This window comes from Phaethon aethereus (genome assembly GCF_964289735.1).
Source record: "Phaethon aethereus genome assembly, chromosome: 3".
NCBI classification, from domain to species: Eukaryota; Metazoa; Chordata; class Aves; order Phaethontiformes; family Phaethontidae; genus Phaethon; species Phaethon aethereus.
This window is the reverse complement of record NC_138576.1, coordinates 30626345-30644964: the sequence shown is the minus strand read 5'-3', so window position 1 is coordinate 30644964 and position 18620 is coordinate 30626345. Positions and strand designations below refer to the sequence as shown.

General features: G+C 38.7%; 1 protein-coding gene across 1 annotated transcript in view; it reads left to right on the top strand.

The window, feature by feature from the left end:
* EYS (eyes shut homolog) overlaps positions 1 to 18620 on the top strand; it is a gene marked incomplete at both ends in the record, with an annotated part of 830586 nt that overhangs the window by 649840 nt on the left and 162126 nt on the right. The window contains one exon of the mRNA XM_081998016.1: positions 14219 to 14368. Coding sequence (XP_081854142.1) covers positions 14219 to 14368 — 150 coding nt within the window. The remainder of the gene's footprint in view (positions 1 to 14218; positions 14369 to 18620) is intronic.

Sequence of the window (18620 nt, the reverse complement as noted above, 5' to 3'; positions counted from 1 at the left end):
ACTAATGCTTTTTTCTCCTACCAAATATGAAATTTAAAAGCTAGTAGTCCGCTATGAAACTTAGAGCCAATCACACACTGCAGAAAATCTCAAAAGGAACACTGACAACAAGAAAAATATATATTTAAACTGCTAACTGCTTTTCAGCAGTGAAAGGGGTGAAAGTCTTTTATTTTAAAAGTAAAGAAAAATAATATCTGGAAGAAGAGTAGAACTTGGAGAATTTTGTTGCACAAGGGTGTGTTTCATAAATCCAAGCTAGTACCAATATTTAACCAGTTTAATATTGACATGTTATAGAATCATTGAATCACAGAATCATAGAATCATTAAGGTTGGAAAGCACCACTAAGATCAAGTCCAACCGTCAACCCAACACCACCATGCCCACTAAACCATGTCCCCAAGTGCCACGTCTACACGTTTTTGAATAGCTCCAGTGATGGTGACTCCACCACTTCCCTAGGCAGCCAGTTCCAATGTCTGATCACGCTTCCAGTAAAGAATTTTTTCCTAATATCCAGTCTAAACCTCACATGGTGCAACCTGAGGCCATTTCCATTCATCCTATTGCTAGTTACTTTGGAGAAGAGACCAACATCCACCTCGCCACAACCCCCTTTCAGGTAGTTGTAGAGAGCGATAAGGTCTCTCCTCAGCCTCCTCTTCTCCAGACTAAACAATCCCAGTTAACTCAGCTGCTCCTCATAAGACTTGTGCTCCAGACCCCTCACCAGCTTCATTGCCCTTGTCTGGACACGCTTAAGCCCCTCAACATCCTTTTTGTAGTGAGGGGCCCAAAACTGAACACAGTATTTGAGGTTCAGCCTCACCAGTGCCGAATACAGGGGCACAATCACTTCCCTACTCCTGCTGGCCACACTAGTTCTGATACAGGCTAGGACGCTGTTGGCCTTCTTGGCCACCTGGGCACACTGCCGGCTCATGTTCAGCCGGCTGTCAACCAGCACCCCCAGGTCGTTTTCTGCCAGGCAGCTCTCCAGCCACTCCTCCCCAAGCCTGTAGCGTTACATGGGGTTGTTGTGACCAAGGTGTAGGACCCGGCACTTGACCTTGCTGAACCTCATGCAACTGACTTCAGCCCATCAATCCAGGCTGTCCAGATCCCTCTGCAGAGCCTTCCTGCCCTCAAGCAGATCAACACTCCCATCAAATTTGATGTCGTCCACAAACCTACTGAGGGAGCACTCGATCCTCTGATGAAGGTCATTGATAAAGATATTAAACAAGACTGGCCCCAAAACTGAGCCCTGGGGAACACCGCTTGTGACCAGCTGCCAACTGGATTTAATGCCATTCACCACAACTCTCTGGGCTCGGCCGTCCAACCAGTTTTTTACCCATCAAACAGTACACCTGCCTAAGCCATGAGTCTCCAGCTTTTCTAGGAGAATGCTGTGGGAGACGCTATGAAAGGCTTTACTAAAGTCCAGGCAGACAACATCCACAGACTTTCCCTCATCCACTAGGCAGGTCACCTGGTCATAGAAGGAGATCAGGTTGGTCAAGCAGGACCTGCCTTTCATGAACTCATGCTGGCTGGGCCTGATCCCTTTGTTGTCCTACACATGCCCTGTGGGCACCCTCAAGATGAATCGCTCCATAATCTTCCCTGGTACGGAGGTCAGGCTGACAGGCCTGTAGTTCCCTGGATCCTCCTTCCGGCTCTTCTTGTAGATGGTCATCACATTGGCAAGCCTCCAGTTGTCTGGGGCCTCCAGACATTAAAAATATTCACTGTGTTTTTAGATGGAAAAGTAACACATACTGTGCACTTCATAATTTATATCTCTCTCATTGTCAACACAATGAAAGGCTCCAAGGAAATTCTGAGGAAGTGGCAATGGATGGAGGCTTTTAGTTCCTCCTTACCACACTCCCATAAGTCCTCCCGCATATTTCAATTTACTCTTTTGAGTAAGAGCATTTTTTAAAACTGAAGTGGGTTTGATATTATAATTTCCTTTTCTTAGTGAACCACAGAATTTTATGTATGCTAGGAGAAGAATCTTTGAAGCTTTGTCAGAGGGTTTGCATGGAACTCTCCCACCATAGGTATTCTAGAAGGGGTTTTTTTCTGTATGCCAACCTCAGTTTTACCTTCTTTATACAGTTCCATAGCATGTAAATTATGTTTAACATATGTAAATTTTCCCTAGCCTTTATTTAATTTATTGTGCTTTACTTCCATTTGAAATTTCTCCAGTAACATATATTACTGTAAAAAATTTGTTTATGATTCTCTATGGAAATATAATTTCATATCAGTGGTGGATGGAATGATTTTCACAGGTTTTCATCAAGTGGTAAAAATGTTTTGTCATCCTTTTATTAGAAATTTTATAAACAGTAGTTGTACAGTGGAACAAGAAGCAAGAAAATGGGCTTCCTAGCAGGCCCTTGCCTCTTTGGTTCTGGTAAGTGCAAGGATAAAGATTTTGTGATGAGTGCTTTAAAATCAAGTTTTCAAACATAATGTTCCATTTCACTAGAACTTACACCTAAGAAACTCTTGATATTCCCAATAATATTTCAGCTCTAATGGTTAAGTTAAAAATTGAAAGGGACATTTTCATTATATAATGAAGTTATATATGAAAATCTGTCAGATGTATACCAGCAATGATGTCATTTTCATTTATTTTCCCACATATCTTTGCAAAGATATTCACTTTTCAGACAGGTGTATAAATTTGATTCTCTGATGCTGGATACGGGTTGACTGCAAGATGGAGACTGGAGAAGTAAAGTCCCTCCCACTGTAAGAGAAGATCAGGTTCAAGACCATCTTAGGAAGATGAACACACATAAGTCTACAGGACCTGATGAGATGCATCCCAGAGCCCTGAGGGAATTGGCTGATGTAGTTGCCAAGCCACTCTTCATGATATTTGAAAAGTCCTGGCAGTCAGGTGAAGTCCCTGGAGACTGGAAAAAGGGAAACATTGCATCCATTTTTAAAAAGGGTAGCAACGAGGACCCTGGGAACTACCAACCTATCAATCAGCCTTACCTCTGTGCCTGGGAAAATCATAGAGCAGATCCTCCTAGAAGCTATACTAAGACACATGGAGGACAGCAAGGTGATTCAAGACAGCCGGCATGGCTTCTCCAAGGGCAAGTCATGCCTGACCAACCTAGTGGGCTCCTATGGTGGAGTGACCACATCAGTGGATGGATGCTACAGATGTCATCTATCTGAACTTCTGTAAAGCCTTTGACACCATCCCCCACAACAGCCTTCTCCCTAAATTGGAGAGATAGGTATTTGATGGGCGGGCTGTTGGGTGGATGCGGAATTGGTTGGGTGGTTGCATCCAGAGGGTAATGGTCAACAGCTCAATATCCAGATGGAGATTGGTGATGAGTGGTGTCCCTCAGGGGTCCATACTGAGACCAGTACTGTTTAACATCTTCATCAATGACATAGTGGGATCAAGTGCACCTTCAGCAAGTTTGCAGATGACACCAAGCTGAGTGGTGTAGCTGACACACCTGAGGGATGGGATGCCATCCAGAGGTACCTGGACAAGCTCAAGGCACGGGCCTATGTGAACCTCACCAGGTTCAACAAAGCCAAGTGCAGGGTCCTGCACATGGCTCAGGGCAACCCCTGCTATCACTACAGGCTGGGGGATGAAGGGATCGAGAGCAGCTCTGCCGAGAAGGACTTGGGGGTACTGGTGAGTGAAAAGCTGAACATGAGCCAGCAATGTGCACTCGCAGCCCAGAAGGCCAACTGTATCCTGGGCTGTATCCAAAGCAGCATGGCCAGCAGGTGGAGGGAGGTGATTCTGTCCCTCTACTGTGCTCTGGTGAGAGCCTACCTGGAGTCCTGCGTCCAGCTCTGGAGCCCTCAGCACGGGAAAGACATGGACCTGTTGGAGTAGATCCAGAGGAGGGCCAGAGAAATGATCTGAGGGATGGAACACCTCTCCTAGGAAGAAAGACTGAGAGCGCTGGGGTTGTTCAACCTACAGAAGCAAAAGCTCTGGGGAGAACTTATTGCAGCCTTTCAGTACTTAAAGGGGGCTTATAGGAAAGATGGGGACAGACTTTTTAGCAGGGCCTGTCGCGATAGGACAAGGAGTAATGGTTTTAAAGTAAAAGAAGGTAGATTTAGACTGGATCTAAGGAAAAACTTTTTCACAATGAGGGTGATGAAACACTGGCACAGGTAGCCCAGAGAGGTGGTATATGCCCCATCCCTAGAAACCTTCAAGGTCAGGTTGGACGGAGCTCTGAGCAACCTGCTCTAGTTGAAGATGTTCCTGCTCATCGCAGAGGGGTTGGACTTGATGACCTTTAAAGGTTCCTTCCAACCCAAACTATTCTATGATTCTATATGGGTAGAACAATTACCTGTGAAGCTAAAGACTAAAATTTCAAAAAAGAAAGAAAATTTATATCTTAACTTCTTTCACTGTCCTCCCAATTTTTTATACTTACTGTTTATAGTTGTCTTATTTGTTGAACTCCTTCAAGCTGCCTAGTGATTGCTGTTGAGTTTTTATAATGTTTCTTACTAAAATCTGCAGATTCGTACTTCCCTCTGTCCAAACCCCTGACTTACGTAGGAAAATACACATGGCACATAAGGCTGGGCATCTCATGGCAGGTTCTGCTCTGGAAAGAAATGTACATCTTAGGAACAATAACATATAGCAGACCCTGAGTGGCAGCAGAACAGAAGTAAAATCAGTATTTAAGAAGAAAATTTAAGTATTCTATACTGTCTGATTCTGTGGCCCATGTAAAGAAGACTCTAATGAGGGAAGGGAAATGAATGTGTGCCATGAGATTCAGGCAGTGAAAAATAAGTACACATTCTTTTGTTATGGAGTGCAGATTTATAAATGCCATTTCAATCCTTTTTGAAAAGAACTGGGAATATGTCACAGAAGTATGTATTCTTTATGGATTTAGAGGAGAAAGTTGACTTGTTACCTGGTGGCAATTAACAGTAATTCTAAAGATTGTGCAGTTCTCAGTGAACTTCTGTGTTTCTGCAAATGCTGTTAATTGAATTTTATATCTGGATCTTTGGTGGAAAAAAGAAAAGATTTGATTTTTTTCAATACAGCTAAAAAGCATTGCTTTCTTCTCCTGATTACAAAAGAGACACAGAAGTATAAATCAGCTAACAAAAGGTTATAAATGGAAAATATAATGTTTATTTGCTACAGGAATGTCTACAACTTTGAAGGGTATTAGCTTTTTCTTTGTAGGAATTACAGAAACAGTTGAACAAGTGGTGGTTTTAATACCACCCCTGAATTCCTCTACAGCATATCTATCTAATAGAATACAAACTATGCCAGATTTTTAAAATTCCATTTTCTTATTAATGGATATCTGTAGAACTAACGTTCTTCATTATCCTGGATGTGAGAAATAAGGGCTCAGTAGAAACATTGCATGTGGCACTTTCTCATTTTTCCTGCACCTGCATCCTGCCAACCCTTCACTTGTTTACATCCTCTTCTACTCTTTTTTTAGCTGACTATTTCTAGGGTTCCTTCACATTAGGGGAGATTCTGGAGCATATTTCATCTTATCTAAACACAGACTTCTAAAATCATACAAATTAATTCTTCGCTCAAAAAATCTGTAACCATTGGTAATAGAACCTCCATAGACCAATTACCTAAAACATAAAAATATGATCAAAGATGTTTAAAGCTATTACATTAGTCCTGCCTGAGAGTTTTGATCTTTACCCGCTTTAATTTGTAATGTGGTACACTTCCAGCTGTAACATAACCATGAAGTTAAATCACAGAAAACAAAAAAGAGCAATTTTCAGCTTGTAAAATAATTAAACCATTCAAAACCAATGCATATATAAATTATAAATGTTTAATATTGACTATCATAGGATAATTATTACTTCAATTTTTACCCAAATTAATTTGATCCTAATTGCATATAGTTATAACTCTTCAATTTTATCTTTGTCTTTAATCTGAATGGTCATACTTGCCCTGCACAGTTGTTCTCTCTGTTTTTAGTTAAGAGACTCTAGTTTTTGGCACAGACAGAGATTCTTTTTCCTTAAGTTTTCATGGGTTCTAGTTCCTCTTACATGTTTTGCCACAGTATGTGTGTGCCTTAAACTTCTTTGAGAGTTTCCATTTTCTGAGGTAAGAATATATCACTTCCCATTTCCTACTGACATACCTTCTTCTTGACTTCCATAGAAAATATGAAGAAATGTTTGCATTTCAGTATCACTTTCCAGATTCTTGGAAAAAAAGATTAAAATAAAAATGATTGGCTGGAATTTCAGAGAGTTGAAACATTTTCTCTGATTTTGATTATCTGACTTCAATTATTAGTGTTCTAATAAAAAGTATTTTCTTTTCTAGATAATGTACTCATCCTGCATCTAGCCTAATAGCTGTTCATACTTTCTGTGGAAAATTGTTATTTTTGAGGTGTTTATAGAGATTTTGTTACAGCAGTGTTTGAGCACTTCACATTCTTTAGAACATTTATCTTTGCACTTTCTGGAAAGATAGAGTGGCATTGGTGGAGAATCACACATTCATTTTCTTTCCAGTTATCCATAACTGAGACATCCATGGACTGTGTCAACAGCTTCCTGTCCGTTTATGAACCCAGAGAGAAGAAAGAAGGGAGGGTCAGTATGCAGCAATATGCATTCAGTTCTCACCCTGACACTGAGCTGACACAGCTCCAGGAACTTGGGATAATTTTTACATGATTTCTAGCAGTCATTTTATTTGCTTTTTCTTTGTTGGTTCCCAGTAAAACATCACACTGGCATTCCTATTCCCCTTGCTACCCCTAAAATGGGTCTTTAACCCAAGATTCCACTCTTTTAGGGACCAGTAGGTTTTCTTCTCAGGTTAGGTTTCTGCTAAGATTTAAAAAAAAAAAAAATTTGGATCTCTTCCTGGCTGTTGAACAACAGACACAGAAAGTAGTGGAGGACTGCATATCTTGTAGAACTCTGATGCTGTATTTAACATTAATTACATAGAATCATAGAATCATGGAATCTTTGGGTTGGTAGGGTCCTTTTAAGGTCATCTAGTCCAACCCCCCTGCAGTAAGCAGGGACATCTTCAACTAGATCAAGTTGCTCAGAGCTCCGTCCAACCTGACCGTGAATGTTTCCAGGGATGGGGCATCTACCAACATCTTTGCTTTACATTTCTGCTTAGTATTCCTCAGGCTGTTTTCCCCTTTTTTTCACCAGTTTCTTTTCCTTTTGCTCTTTCATTTTTGTTCTATGTCTCTCTGGTAATTAGATTTCTTTTCAAATAATACACGTTTGCTATGATTGTCCATATTAATAACCTTACTTACTTTTACACGAATGTAAAATACAATATTATATACGTTTGTAAAATAAAAATCTCTCCAGTGTTTTGTGAATGAATACTATGTGAATATACTGATTAGCCAGAATTTTGTAATTTATTATTTCTGTATGCAGGCACCAAGCTCTTCTGTAAGTTCTGTCAGAGAAACATAATATCCTTCATGAGTTCATATGCTCTGTCTGCTCTTCCTTCATCCCTGTTTTTTGTTTCTTGCTCTCTCTTTCATCTTCCCTTCTAATGACTTCAAAAGAGAAGCTGCTGTTGTCAGCTGTGCTCCTTTTAATCGTAGTACAACTCCTGGTTCTGCTGCTGCTTTTTTGAAGCTGTGCTACCATCGAACAGCTGAGAAATGAACTGTCAGCAGAAAGTCATCTTGAGGCTAGTGCACTCACTATGTACAAGAACTACAGAATTATAAAAAAGGGTTGATTTTCCTAGCATTTTCATATTCTGTTAATATACTGATGTTAGCAATAGCTCCATAATCAAAGTTGCATTGTTTCACACATTCATAAAGCAAAAATCCTCCGTCTTTGTCAAAAGCATTTTTAAACATAGGAAGAAAATCACTGTGATCACGGCTTGTTTCGGGTGTATTTTTTTTAAAGTAGTCCACTTTCAGATCATTTGTTTTACAAATGAACCTGATTTTTACAGGTGGTGATGAGGTTATAACTATTTCACAGAATCACAGAATCACAGAATCACAGAATCACTAGGTCGGAAAGGACCTTTAAGATCATCAAGTCCAACCATTAATCCAGCACCACCATGTCCCCTAAACCATGTCCTGAAGCGCCACATCCACATGTTTTTTGAACACTTTCTCTGGCAGATAATTAGTAAACATTTAATTATAGTGAGAAATCTCAGACAAGATGCTTTTGATATACAAATAGATTTGAATCAGAAAATATGCATAAGAAGAATACTTAAGTCAGAATATTAAGGGAAAACATAAAAAGATTAAAACTTGGATATATCTTTACCTACTATACCAGCCACTGAGGATCAGAAAAAGAGATCTATGTGTTCTCCACTTGTTCACATTCATGTGTCTTAAAGAGAAGTGAACACTTAAAAGTACTGATGCATTGTTCTAATACCTTTTAGCAGTTAATGTAAATACATATATAAAAATACATAAAAGAAAAATAAAATATGTATATACAGAAAACAAGCCTATTTATGGTCTGATACTCAGAATATGAGAATTAGTGCTCTGTGCTGGGCATGTCAGCTTACTAAATTGCCCTGTATTGTTGTTGAAAAGCATTTTCCTATTTAATACCTTTATTAGCAAGAATTTTATCAATGGTTGGTTGAGAGTAACGAATACTAAGGGCTAACTGTTGTTTGTAGAGATTGCCAAAAAATACTCTGTTAAAAACATGGAGAAAGAGATAGGATATAACTGATTTATAGAAAACTACTACATATGTCAGAAGCTAAGGAAATAATCCCAGAAGAACTGTTTTGTACACCATTTTTAATAGATTATAGAATAATAGTATCATAGAATCATAGAATGCTTTGGGTTCAAAGATCATCTGGTTCCAATCACCCTGCCATGGGCAGGGACACCTGACCAGGTTGCTCGCCCATCCCAACTTCTAGGGATGGGGCAGCCACAAGTTCTCTGGGCAATCTGTTCCAGTGCCTCACCACCCTCATAGTGGAGAATTTCCTCCTTATGTCCCATCTAAACCTACCCTTTTTCAGTTTAAAGTGATTGTCCCTTGTCCTATCACTACATGCCCTTGTAAAAAGTCTCTCTCCAGCTTTCTTTCCCTTTAAGTACTGGAAGGCTGCTATAAGGTCTCCCCAGAGCCTCCTCTTCTCCAGGCTGAACAACCCCATCTCTCTAAGCCTGTCTTCACAGGAGAATTGTTCCAGCCCTCTGATCATCTTCATGGCCCTCTTCTAGACTCGCTTCAACAGGTCCATGTTCTTTTGATGCAGCCCAGGATACAACTGGCTTTCTGGGCTGCAAGCACACATTGCCAGCTCATGTTGAGCTTCTCATCAACCAACACTCCCAAAGTCCTTCTGCTCAAGGCTGCTCTCAATCCATTTTCCACCCAGCCTGTATCTGTGCTTGGGATTGCCCCAACCCAGGTGCAGGACCTTGCACTTGGCCTTTTTGAACTTCATGAGATTCGCATGGGCCCACCTCTGAAGCCTGTCAAGGTCTGGATGGCATCAATTCCCTCCAGCGCGCCAACCGCACCACACAGCTTGTTGTGGGTGCACTCAATCCCACTATCTATGTTGCCAACAAAGATGTTAAACAGTGCCAGTCCGAACACTGACCCTTGAGGAATGCTGTTGAGATCACCCTGCAAGGGCTCGACCTTGAAGAGAAGGAGCTGTGGCATTGAGAAGATGGTAAACAACAAAGGAGGAAGTAGAAGTGCGGCATATTTTTGTGAGCAGCCAAGGGGAGGTACTGGAGCAGAAGAAGGAAGGAGAATTGTTAGAGAAAAGCCCATGGACACCTGCAGGCAGCCAATCCTGACTGTGTGAGAAGCGCGTGGACTATGTGTACTAACCAATCAGGACGCATTTTGTGGTGCGTGAGAGAGCTGTAACACTATAAAATGCAAGTGCCTGTAGCAATAAAGGTCTTTGGCTTGAAACCCCACCAGAGTTCGTGCCTTAATACTCCGCAGAACACCACTCATCACTGGTCTCCACTTGGACATCAAGCTGTTGATCGCAACTCTTTGAGTACAAACATCCAGCTAATTCCTTCTCCACTGAGTGATCCATCCAACAAATCCATGTATCTCCAATTTAGAGACAAGGATGTTGTGTAGGATAGTGTCAAATGCTTCGCACAAGTCATTACCTATTTTAATATAAAGACAAATGTACTTACCTTCTTAAAAATGATATTTTCCCTAAATATTTTCAGATTGTATTTAAAAAGCATACAAATGGTCACAGTCGATGGACTAAAAATATCTGGACTTTTTGCAGTTAATTTATCTTTAAATTATTGTCAGAATGCGAGGCGATTTCTCTTTTAAAAAGTTTGAAAAAACACAATTATTACATTTGTGCCAATAAAGATTAGGCATCATTTCAGAAATATTCCTTTGTTGAATACAGTATGCATTCTTACATTTTTTTATTCTATTCCTTATTGATTTTACTTGTTTGCATGATTTAATTTCATCAACACATCAAAACAAATTGTGATATTTAGCCACAAAGCAAAATAAATTGCAAGTGGTCATAAAAAAACTCATATAGTTATACAGTTTTACTTCATCATTTTCACTTTTAACAGAGTCGACATAACACTGTTCACAATCCCTTCAAGGAGAGATTGTTTAACTTCTACTATATATGGTATTCTGTAACTTCTGACAATTGGATTTCAGCTATCTCAGCCCATGTTTGTAGCATTCCTTAAGGACACCAGCTCCTTTTTCATAAGTTGTGCTCATAAATTATTTTCCTGTATTTTCCTGTGCTCTCAGAAGCTCTGTTCCCCAGATCTACCCATATTCTATTTAACCACCTAAAACTAAAAATGGCCCTTTCAGGCAATTCAGTCATAGTCTATTTGTCTGTTATTTCATTTTCAAGCAGAGCATTTCACAGTATTCTTCCTCTGTGTCAAAATATGTTTTTTGCCTAATAAAGCTTCATACCATAGCTTAACGGGAATTTAAGGATGTCTTCTATAGATTGACAACTATTTGAACCAAATGGCCACTTGCTTGCCATCATACTGATGTAGGAAAATAGCCTTCCAACTTGCAGTTTCCTGTGAAAGAATGACTGCTGAGATCTGGTTTCTTTGACCTGATGCCCCCCCATAATCTCTACTATGGTCAAAATAAGTTACCCCTAATATCCAGCAAGATTTTTTACTCAGATGGTTCCTGATCTCTGTCTTTTTCCAGAACCTGTCTATTTTGCTTAAGACTCAAGCTTTTCCTATGAAGGCAACTTCCCACCATAAATGCTAGGTAGCATGTACTCTTTTACATTTCCAGAACAAAATTCTTCAGAGGGACACTGCCTCCTCATGTTCACTGCAGAAAGATTTAAAGGGCTGTCCTTTCAAAAGATCTAATACCACCTAACAGGTAATATGAAGAATGCTATTAATCACTTCTAAGTGTGGCTTATAAGCATTCCCTAGACTAGAACTGTAGCAAGCCAAGTGGTCTCCTCCTCTCTGTCTGGTAGAGGTGGAAGTTCACTAGTGAAGACACACACATGACACTTGATAGATTCACAAGCACATGCACATTTGTGGATCCCCCAAATACCAGCATGCCCCACTGTGTCCATCAACTGCCCCTGCCCAGATCCCAGGCCTTCTTTTACCCACCCCACGGGTCTCCTACTCACCGGCTCACGGACAGATGCATGCACTCATGCACCCATCCCCCAGGCACTCCACGCTTGGGGGTCCCCCACATACCAGCATGGACCCTCTATCTATCTGATACCCATGCCTGGACCTGGGGCCTCCTACTCACAGCTAGCACATCTTGAAGTTCGCTAGTGAATACATTCACCTACACTCAGAAGCTGGCATGAGGTACACAGGCTCGGACCTGTGGTCCCACTCCAGCCACTGGCACTGAGTCCCTTGCTCACTTCACTCACACTGGTTGCTCCCAGTGACTAGCAGCTGAGACCCTCACCCACAACAGTAACTGGTGCTGAGACCCTTACTGGCTGTAGTTGCTACCACCACAAGCCCGGGGGTTGCCTACACCCTTGGTCTGACTGCAGTTGCTGGCCCCTGATTCACTAGGCCTTGCAGCCTCCCACACACACAGCCACACAAAAACACATCCTGGTCTCTCCCAGTAGCTGTTTTTTGGGACACACAACATTACTACCCCAGTGATCGGTGGTTGAGACTTTCCCATCTGCTCCAGTCACTGGCCCTGAGACTCCCACTGGTTCGATTAACTGACACCAAGGCTGGGGTGCCTACAGCCCTGGTCTGACTCCAGTAGCTTGCACCAAGCCCACTCACACTGGTCCCCCCAGTAGCTGGCACTTAGTCTTTGCAGAACTCCGACACGTGGGATAGAGAGTGAGATTACAGAAAGAGATAGTTAAGAAAGGATTTAATAAGAAGACAGGACAAACTGCAGTGATCAGGCACAGGGCTCTGTCAGACAACCATGCTGACCCAGTCTGGTTTACATGCAACCCTCCCCTTTTTTACCCCTTCAGGTCTGTTCCTCCTTTGTTCCTCCTCAGTTCTCTGTTTATATACATTGCCTCACTGGTTTGCATAGTTCCACCAATAAAACCATCCTCCAGTATCCCAGACCCCCAAGTTTGCGCCCTTCGCAGTCGCAAAGTCCAGGTTGGCAACCTTTGGAGTGATGCCTGAAGTTTCTTGATAGCCCATTGATTAGTGTGACTGACAAGACTGGTTTTTTGTCATTGTTTCTGTTACTTCTTGTTTGTCACATCTGTGTTTTGCTTATTGCCTTCCCCTTTTCCCTATCATTCCATTTTGACAGGGTCCTCAATCAGATGATCTTACTCAAATAAGCATTCCCACACTCTGCATGCCCATACCAGTTAGTGCAACCAACCAGGTTTGGTTCTTGTTACTATCTCCATTTGCTGGTCAGGGTTTTTTTTCTGCATGTTTTCATTTCCACCTTTTCCTTAGTATTGCATTTGACAAGGTTGTTGATCAGATAACTTTAAGGAAGCAAATGCTCTCTCCTACCACGTACCCTCATAAAAAGTTTATTTGTACAGTTCATGTGTTGTGTGTTTTTTCTCAACTCGGCTACAGACAACGGGTAGGAGATGTGCCCCAGACAAGGTGGAGAATTAGATGCAGATATGATTCGATAACTCAAGGTACTAAGTTTCCAAACATAATGATTCTGGAAATTAAGAACAACATAGTAATGTTATTCTCAAATACTGCTGAACAAATATATGCAGTAAATTCAATTTCATGACCTAGCTATTGCGTCTTTTTTACTCCACGTCAATATAGGAAAATATAGTGCAAAAAAACAGATTAACATTTTAACAGTTTGTCCTAAAGGGGAATAAAAATCCTAAAAAGGAACTGTGTCATACCTGCTATGAGAATTAAATACAGTTAAATTCAAAGGGCAAATTCATAAGAAAATACTCATCAAAAATAGTTTGCAATTGTAGGTGTCAGTTCTTTTTTTAGTAGAGGAACCATGCACCATCTGTTACTTAAATAGAAATATTTTTCTGTCATATTTACAATATACTATTTCGTGGAACTGAACAAAGATTGAAAGATTTTTTAAAATATATTTTTATTCATAGTTTGCACTGTGCAAGTTACACAGCATGTCCAATTTGTAGATTTTTCTCATCAAGTCTGAAATGTATCATTAATTGGGAAAGGTGAATTTTTCATAAACTTTACACAGATATAAGTAAGAAGAGATGTTCTCTATAATATGGTTGAAAAGCTAAATGAAATAATAATAAATAATGATATTATAATATTTTTGTGATTTTTTTTTTTTATCATCACCTTTGTCACCTTAATGATACTGCTGGATATAGAGAAAAGTTCATCTTCAATCAGTGTAAAGAGCTCCTTAGGATTTATGCAACTACAGTGGTATAAAATAAATTTTCTCTTTTAGTTATTTTCTTTTACTTTGACCCTCTATCGCTGTTGATACAGAGTTTAATTTTATTCTCACAGTCACTCAAGCAGAGTCCTGTGTATGGACAGAAGACTCCTCAATGTCACATAGGCATTGTGGCATTCCAGTAGCATGGAATATTTTTGGAAGGTGCTACACTTTCAGAAGTGTGACTGTCTCTATTTTTGTTTTCAAAGCTAGTGAAAGGAAATTTGGTGAACAGTTTCTTCACTTGTATCTTGTGGAGGGAAGACCAACAGTTCGATTCAGCTGTGGAAACTCTCAGAACATTCTGACCGTGTCTGTCAATCAATCCATTAGCAAGGGTATACTTATCCCTATCACAATAAGGTAAGAACTTACCACTGTGTTACACTAAAGTGTTTTAGTCATATATATTGAGCAATAAAATGTGTCTTCACTTTTTTTTTTACAATAAGTCATATTGGAAAGCAAAATTGTATGCATATTCGGAAACCTTTTTCATAAGGTGGTGTCCTTGACTGAAAATACATTTAAGTTCACACAGATTAGTTCAGTCCTTTGGAGAACTTATGAATCATTCAAACTCCAGGCACTTTTACAGACACAGATAAAGTCAGTTTGAGAACTGAAACAATTTAAACATAATGTTGGAGGTTACAAATGGGTAGCTCATAATGTATGCTTATTAATTTACACATTGAATAAAGTAGGTTTGTCATCAGAATTCTAGTGCTAAATGTAGGACTAATTTATTGTTTAATTTTAAGATGAAAAATTAACATGCGCATGCTAACAACATTGCACAATGCAGTAAACTGTCGTATCTACATATGCAACTGTACAGTCAGCAGAATACAATGGTGGCTGACCAGTGCTGTCATTTTTCATCTAGTACAGAATAGTTCATAGAATGGTTAACTTATAATTTTGGAAAAGGTATTGGTATCATGTCTTGGTAATGGATTAACTTTTTTCCACTCATGGAATTTCATACGTGCAAGTTAGGAAAAAGGTAAGAATGAAATAATACAGATGTTGTGTTACATTTGTACTAGTAACACTAAAATATGGTAAAGTATTTAACATTTATTTTAAAAATATTTTAGAAATAATTCTGATGCTCATATAAAATTTCAAGTTACTGTGATTAAGATATGATTTTATTTATTACATAGTTAAAGTATCAGAGCTAATTGCTGCACCTGAACTGTATGCATTTGTGATGTGAAGGGACTTATTGCACAAGTTATTAAAATAAAGGTAGTTTTATCTAGGACCATTTTTTTTCTGTTAGAGGATGGTATATGAAGGAGACTGCAAAAGTTACCCTGAAACATGCACATCAAAGTTCCAAAAATTACCTTCTTCCTTCCAAAAAAGGAAAATAAAAGCATCGCTGGAAGATTTTTGTATTTTCCTTCTGAACTGTTTCTTTATGATATAAATGTTGTAAAATTCTAAAATGCTGTTCATGCCAGGAGGTTTCTGGCATATTTTATGAACTTCTGAACTGTTTCTTTATGATGTAAATGTTGCAAAATTCTAAAATGCTGTTCATGCCAGGAGGTTTGATGACCTCAGTATATAGAGTAGATTGGTATGGGAAGAAAAGACTGTTTATACTTTTTTTGTTAGATTTTATGCTTACCCCATAAGTTTTGCCATATTCTTTTAGAAACAAACTTCTTATAACATAAATATAAAACCTCTTCGCCTTATATGGAAGGATGAAAGGATCTACCATTTAAGAAACTGTTTCATTTCCAGCTCATATTTCTTCTCAGACACAGGTCTGTACGTTACTCTTCTGCTCCATTTGAAACAGTTTTTTTTCCTTTTATTCTATATTAGTATTAATGCCTAGTATTAATGAAGCAAAGTCACATAGCAAATATTCAAATCTAATTACTTGTTAGCTGACAGTATATTAATTTATTTTAGAGTTTTTGTACAAATTGTAAATGTATATAAAATTTACAAAGAAAACTCTGTCCCTTCCTCTCCCTAGGATCTAGCAGATAAATAATTCTTTCCTCTTAGAAGATACTTGACAGAAGTATACAGCTCAATACTAACAAACAGTTCTAAGTTTGTTTTTTAATATCAGAGAATACTCTTGCATGAGACATTGGTCAGCTAACTGTCTGCACTGTATTAGCTGTGGTAGCATTGTCGCTACTTCGTAAGATTAAATACTGTACAGTTTTCAAAACCTAGTAATATCTTAGCAACAAATGCAGCTAAAGAGCATTGAAAAGATTGATTCTAGTTCTAGAGTTCAAGTTCACACTGAAAAATAAATTTATTTCCCTCTTTTTTTACCTTGAAATTAACACCTGTATATTTATGGCTTAGTTCTCCATATTGTTACACTAAAAAGTAATGTCAGTTCAATTTATACGTTACCTTTGTTTACTGGAATTTATACTGCTGTCTTTAAAACAGTGGCATACTAAATAACCTGCAAAGTTTGATTGTAGACTGTGACTGGCGGGGATTTACATGCATCTGAGTTTATGGGCTTGGCCTTCAAAATGACTAGTGATTATTCTTGTGAGTCCTTCTAAAATGTAGAGAGAGCAGTATATCCTTCACCAAGCAGCAATAAAATTGTAATCCTTCAGCAATCATCCTTAACCTCTGCCAAAGAAAAAAGCAAACTTGACAAGGCATTTGTAGCCCCCCAGGATCTTGTATCATAGGCTATAAAATATGAATCCATGACAAAACTGTTGATTTATGTTCTCTTAGTGACTGTTGAAGATAGATAACTATCTGTATGTTTTACCTGCAAAATTAATGAGGCTATTCCCCTGTAATGCAGGAAAAGAGACGAAGACTGGAATAACTATTTTTTCACTGTTTGAAAACAATTGGGAGACAATATTTCTGTTAAATTTGACTTTGAATAAGACTATAAGATCATATTTGACAGATATTCCGGTTCTGGATGCAACTATGGCTCCAGTGGATAAACAGCATAATTAATGCCACCAATAAAATCTATAGAAACAGATTTTCATAATCTTAAACTTTTTCTTGCTAAATCCACCATATACAGGAAGCTAAGACATCCCCATAGTTTACAGCTATTACTTTCTCTTAACTATGATTAGTTTCCTTAGATATGGCCATTTCTTTTGAACCTGATGAAGCTCAAATGAGTTTTAAATGTTCAGCCATTGTCTTTAGAGTCCTTTTAAAACAACAGTTTTATAGAGAAAAAAAAGCAATAAAATTCTGATTGCTTACTTTCTTTGCCTTGCCTAAAGAAACCAGAGACCTGTTTCAATCCAGTTTCATTCATTGTTTCCATTTCTATTTATTTCAGATTTGACTGCCAGTTTTGAAAATGTGCATTTCTTTGGGTTTAATTTTTTGTGGTTTCATAATTAAGAATGTATTGATCTTTTCAGTTAAAGCTTTGAGCACATACTTCAGATGTAGTTTGGATTGCTTTTATGGATTTGTTCTTTAAAATTGAACATTAGTTTAAACACATTTCATTCCATATGTAGGTTCTGAAATGCATTTGCCTGATGCAAAATGTGCTGTACATTATTTGTAGTTAAAGTGATGTGACTGTGACTCAGGATAGATGAGGTTTCTTCAGTTCAGTGGTTGAAGGAAAGTAACTAACAAGCAAGAGATTGAGAACATCAAGTCACCAGGGTTTTGATTTTTCTAGAGAGTGGGATGGATTTTAGCTTTTAGAGTAGGAATATTGATTTTTTTAGACATCTTACACTTTTCTTCTCTAAATGATAATTTTAAAAATTATATTTCCTTAAAAAGTTTAGATTGTTTTAGACAGTGATGGGAGACACCAGATTCTTTTCTGTTTGGAAGATTTTAGGCAAGCATTAATTAAAATCTTGCCTGTATAGGACAGTGTCATTCTTTTACATCTTATTTACCTGCAGAATTGTCAGGATTTTGCTCTGGAATTTAATGAACATAATGCCCATCCCCACAAAGCTTTAGTGTTGTATTATGTACATTAATATTTCATGTATCTTCCAAGTGAACATATTGAATGTAGTTGTTTTCTGTCACACTTTAATTAGTGGTATGGATGTAAGCATTTACTCATAGCTGAGAAGGGCACCTTTAGCTGTCCATAAAAGCATTTATTTGTTAAATTATTCAGTTGATGTTGTTTGGCCAACTATAGCCAAGACCATACAGTTGTACAGAAGCTGCTGAAGATTATTTGGTCTTCATGCTTCAAAAGCTGATGGCACATTCTGAACAGTGAAAGTCCTAAACATGGGTTTGTACCTCCACATGGAAACTTTGGCAAGAGGTAGTGTACTGAATGCAAACTACATGATTATATTATCAGTGTCCATGTTTTTACCTACACTTCCACTTCCTCCTTGTCCACAGAAGATATAGTTGTTTGCACTGATGTTACAAAGTTTTTATTGCATGTGCACTCTGCAAATGTGCTTTTAAAAAGAGCACGTAAATCACCGTCCATACAATCTGTCAACTTATTTTGAGTCCTGGGGTTTAACTATTTCATTTCATCGTTCCAGAGAGATGCATGTTTTCATATTGGTGCATACTTTTAAGTCATCATTTTATTAGTATTTACAGGTGCCAGGTGCTCTGC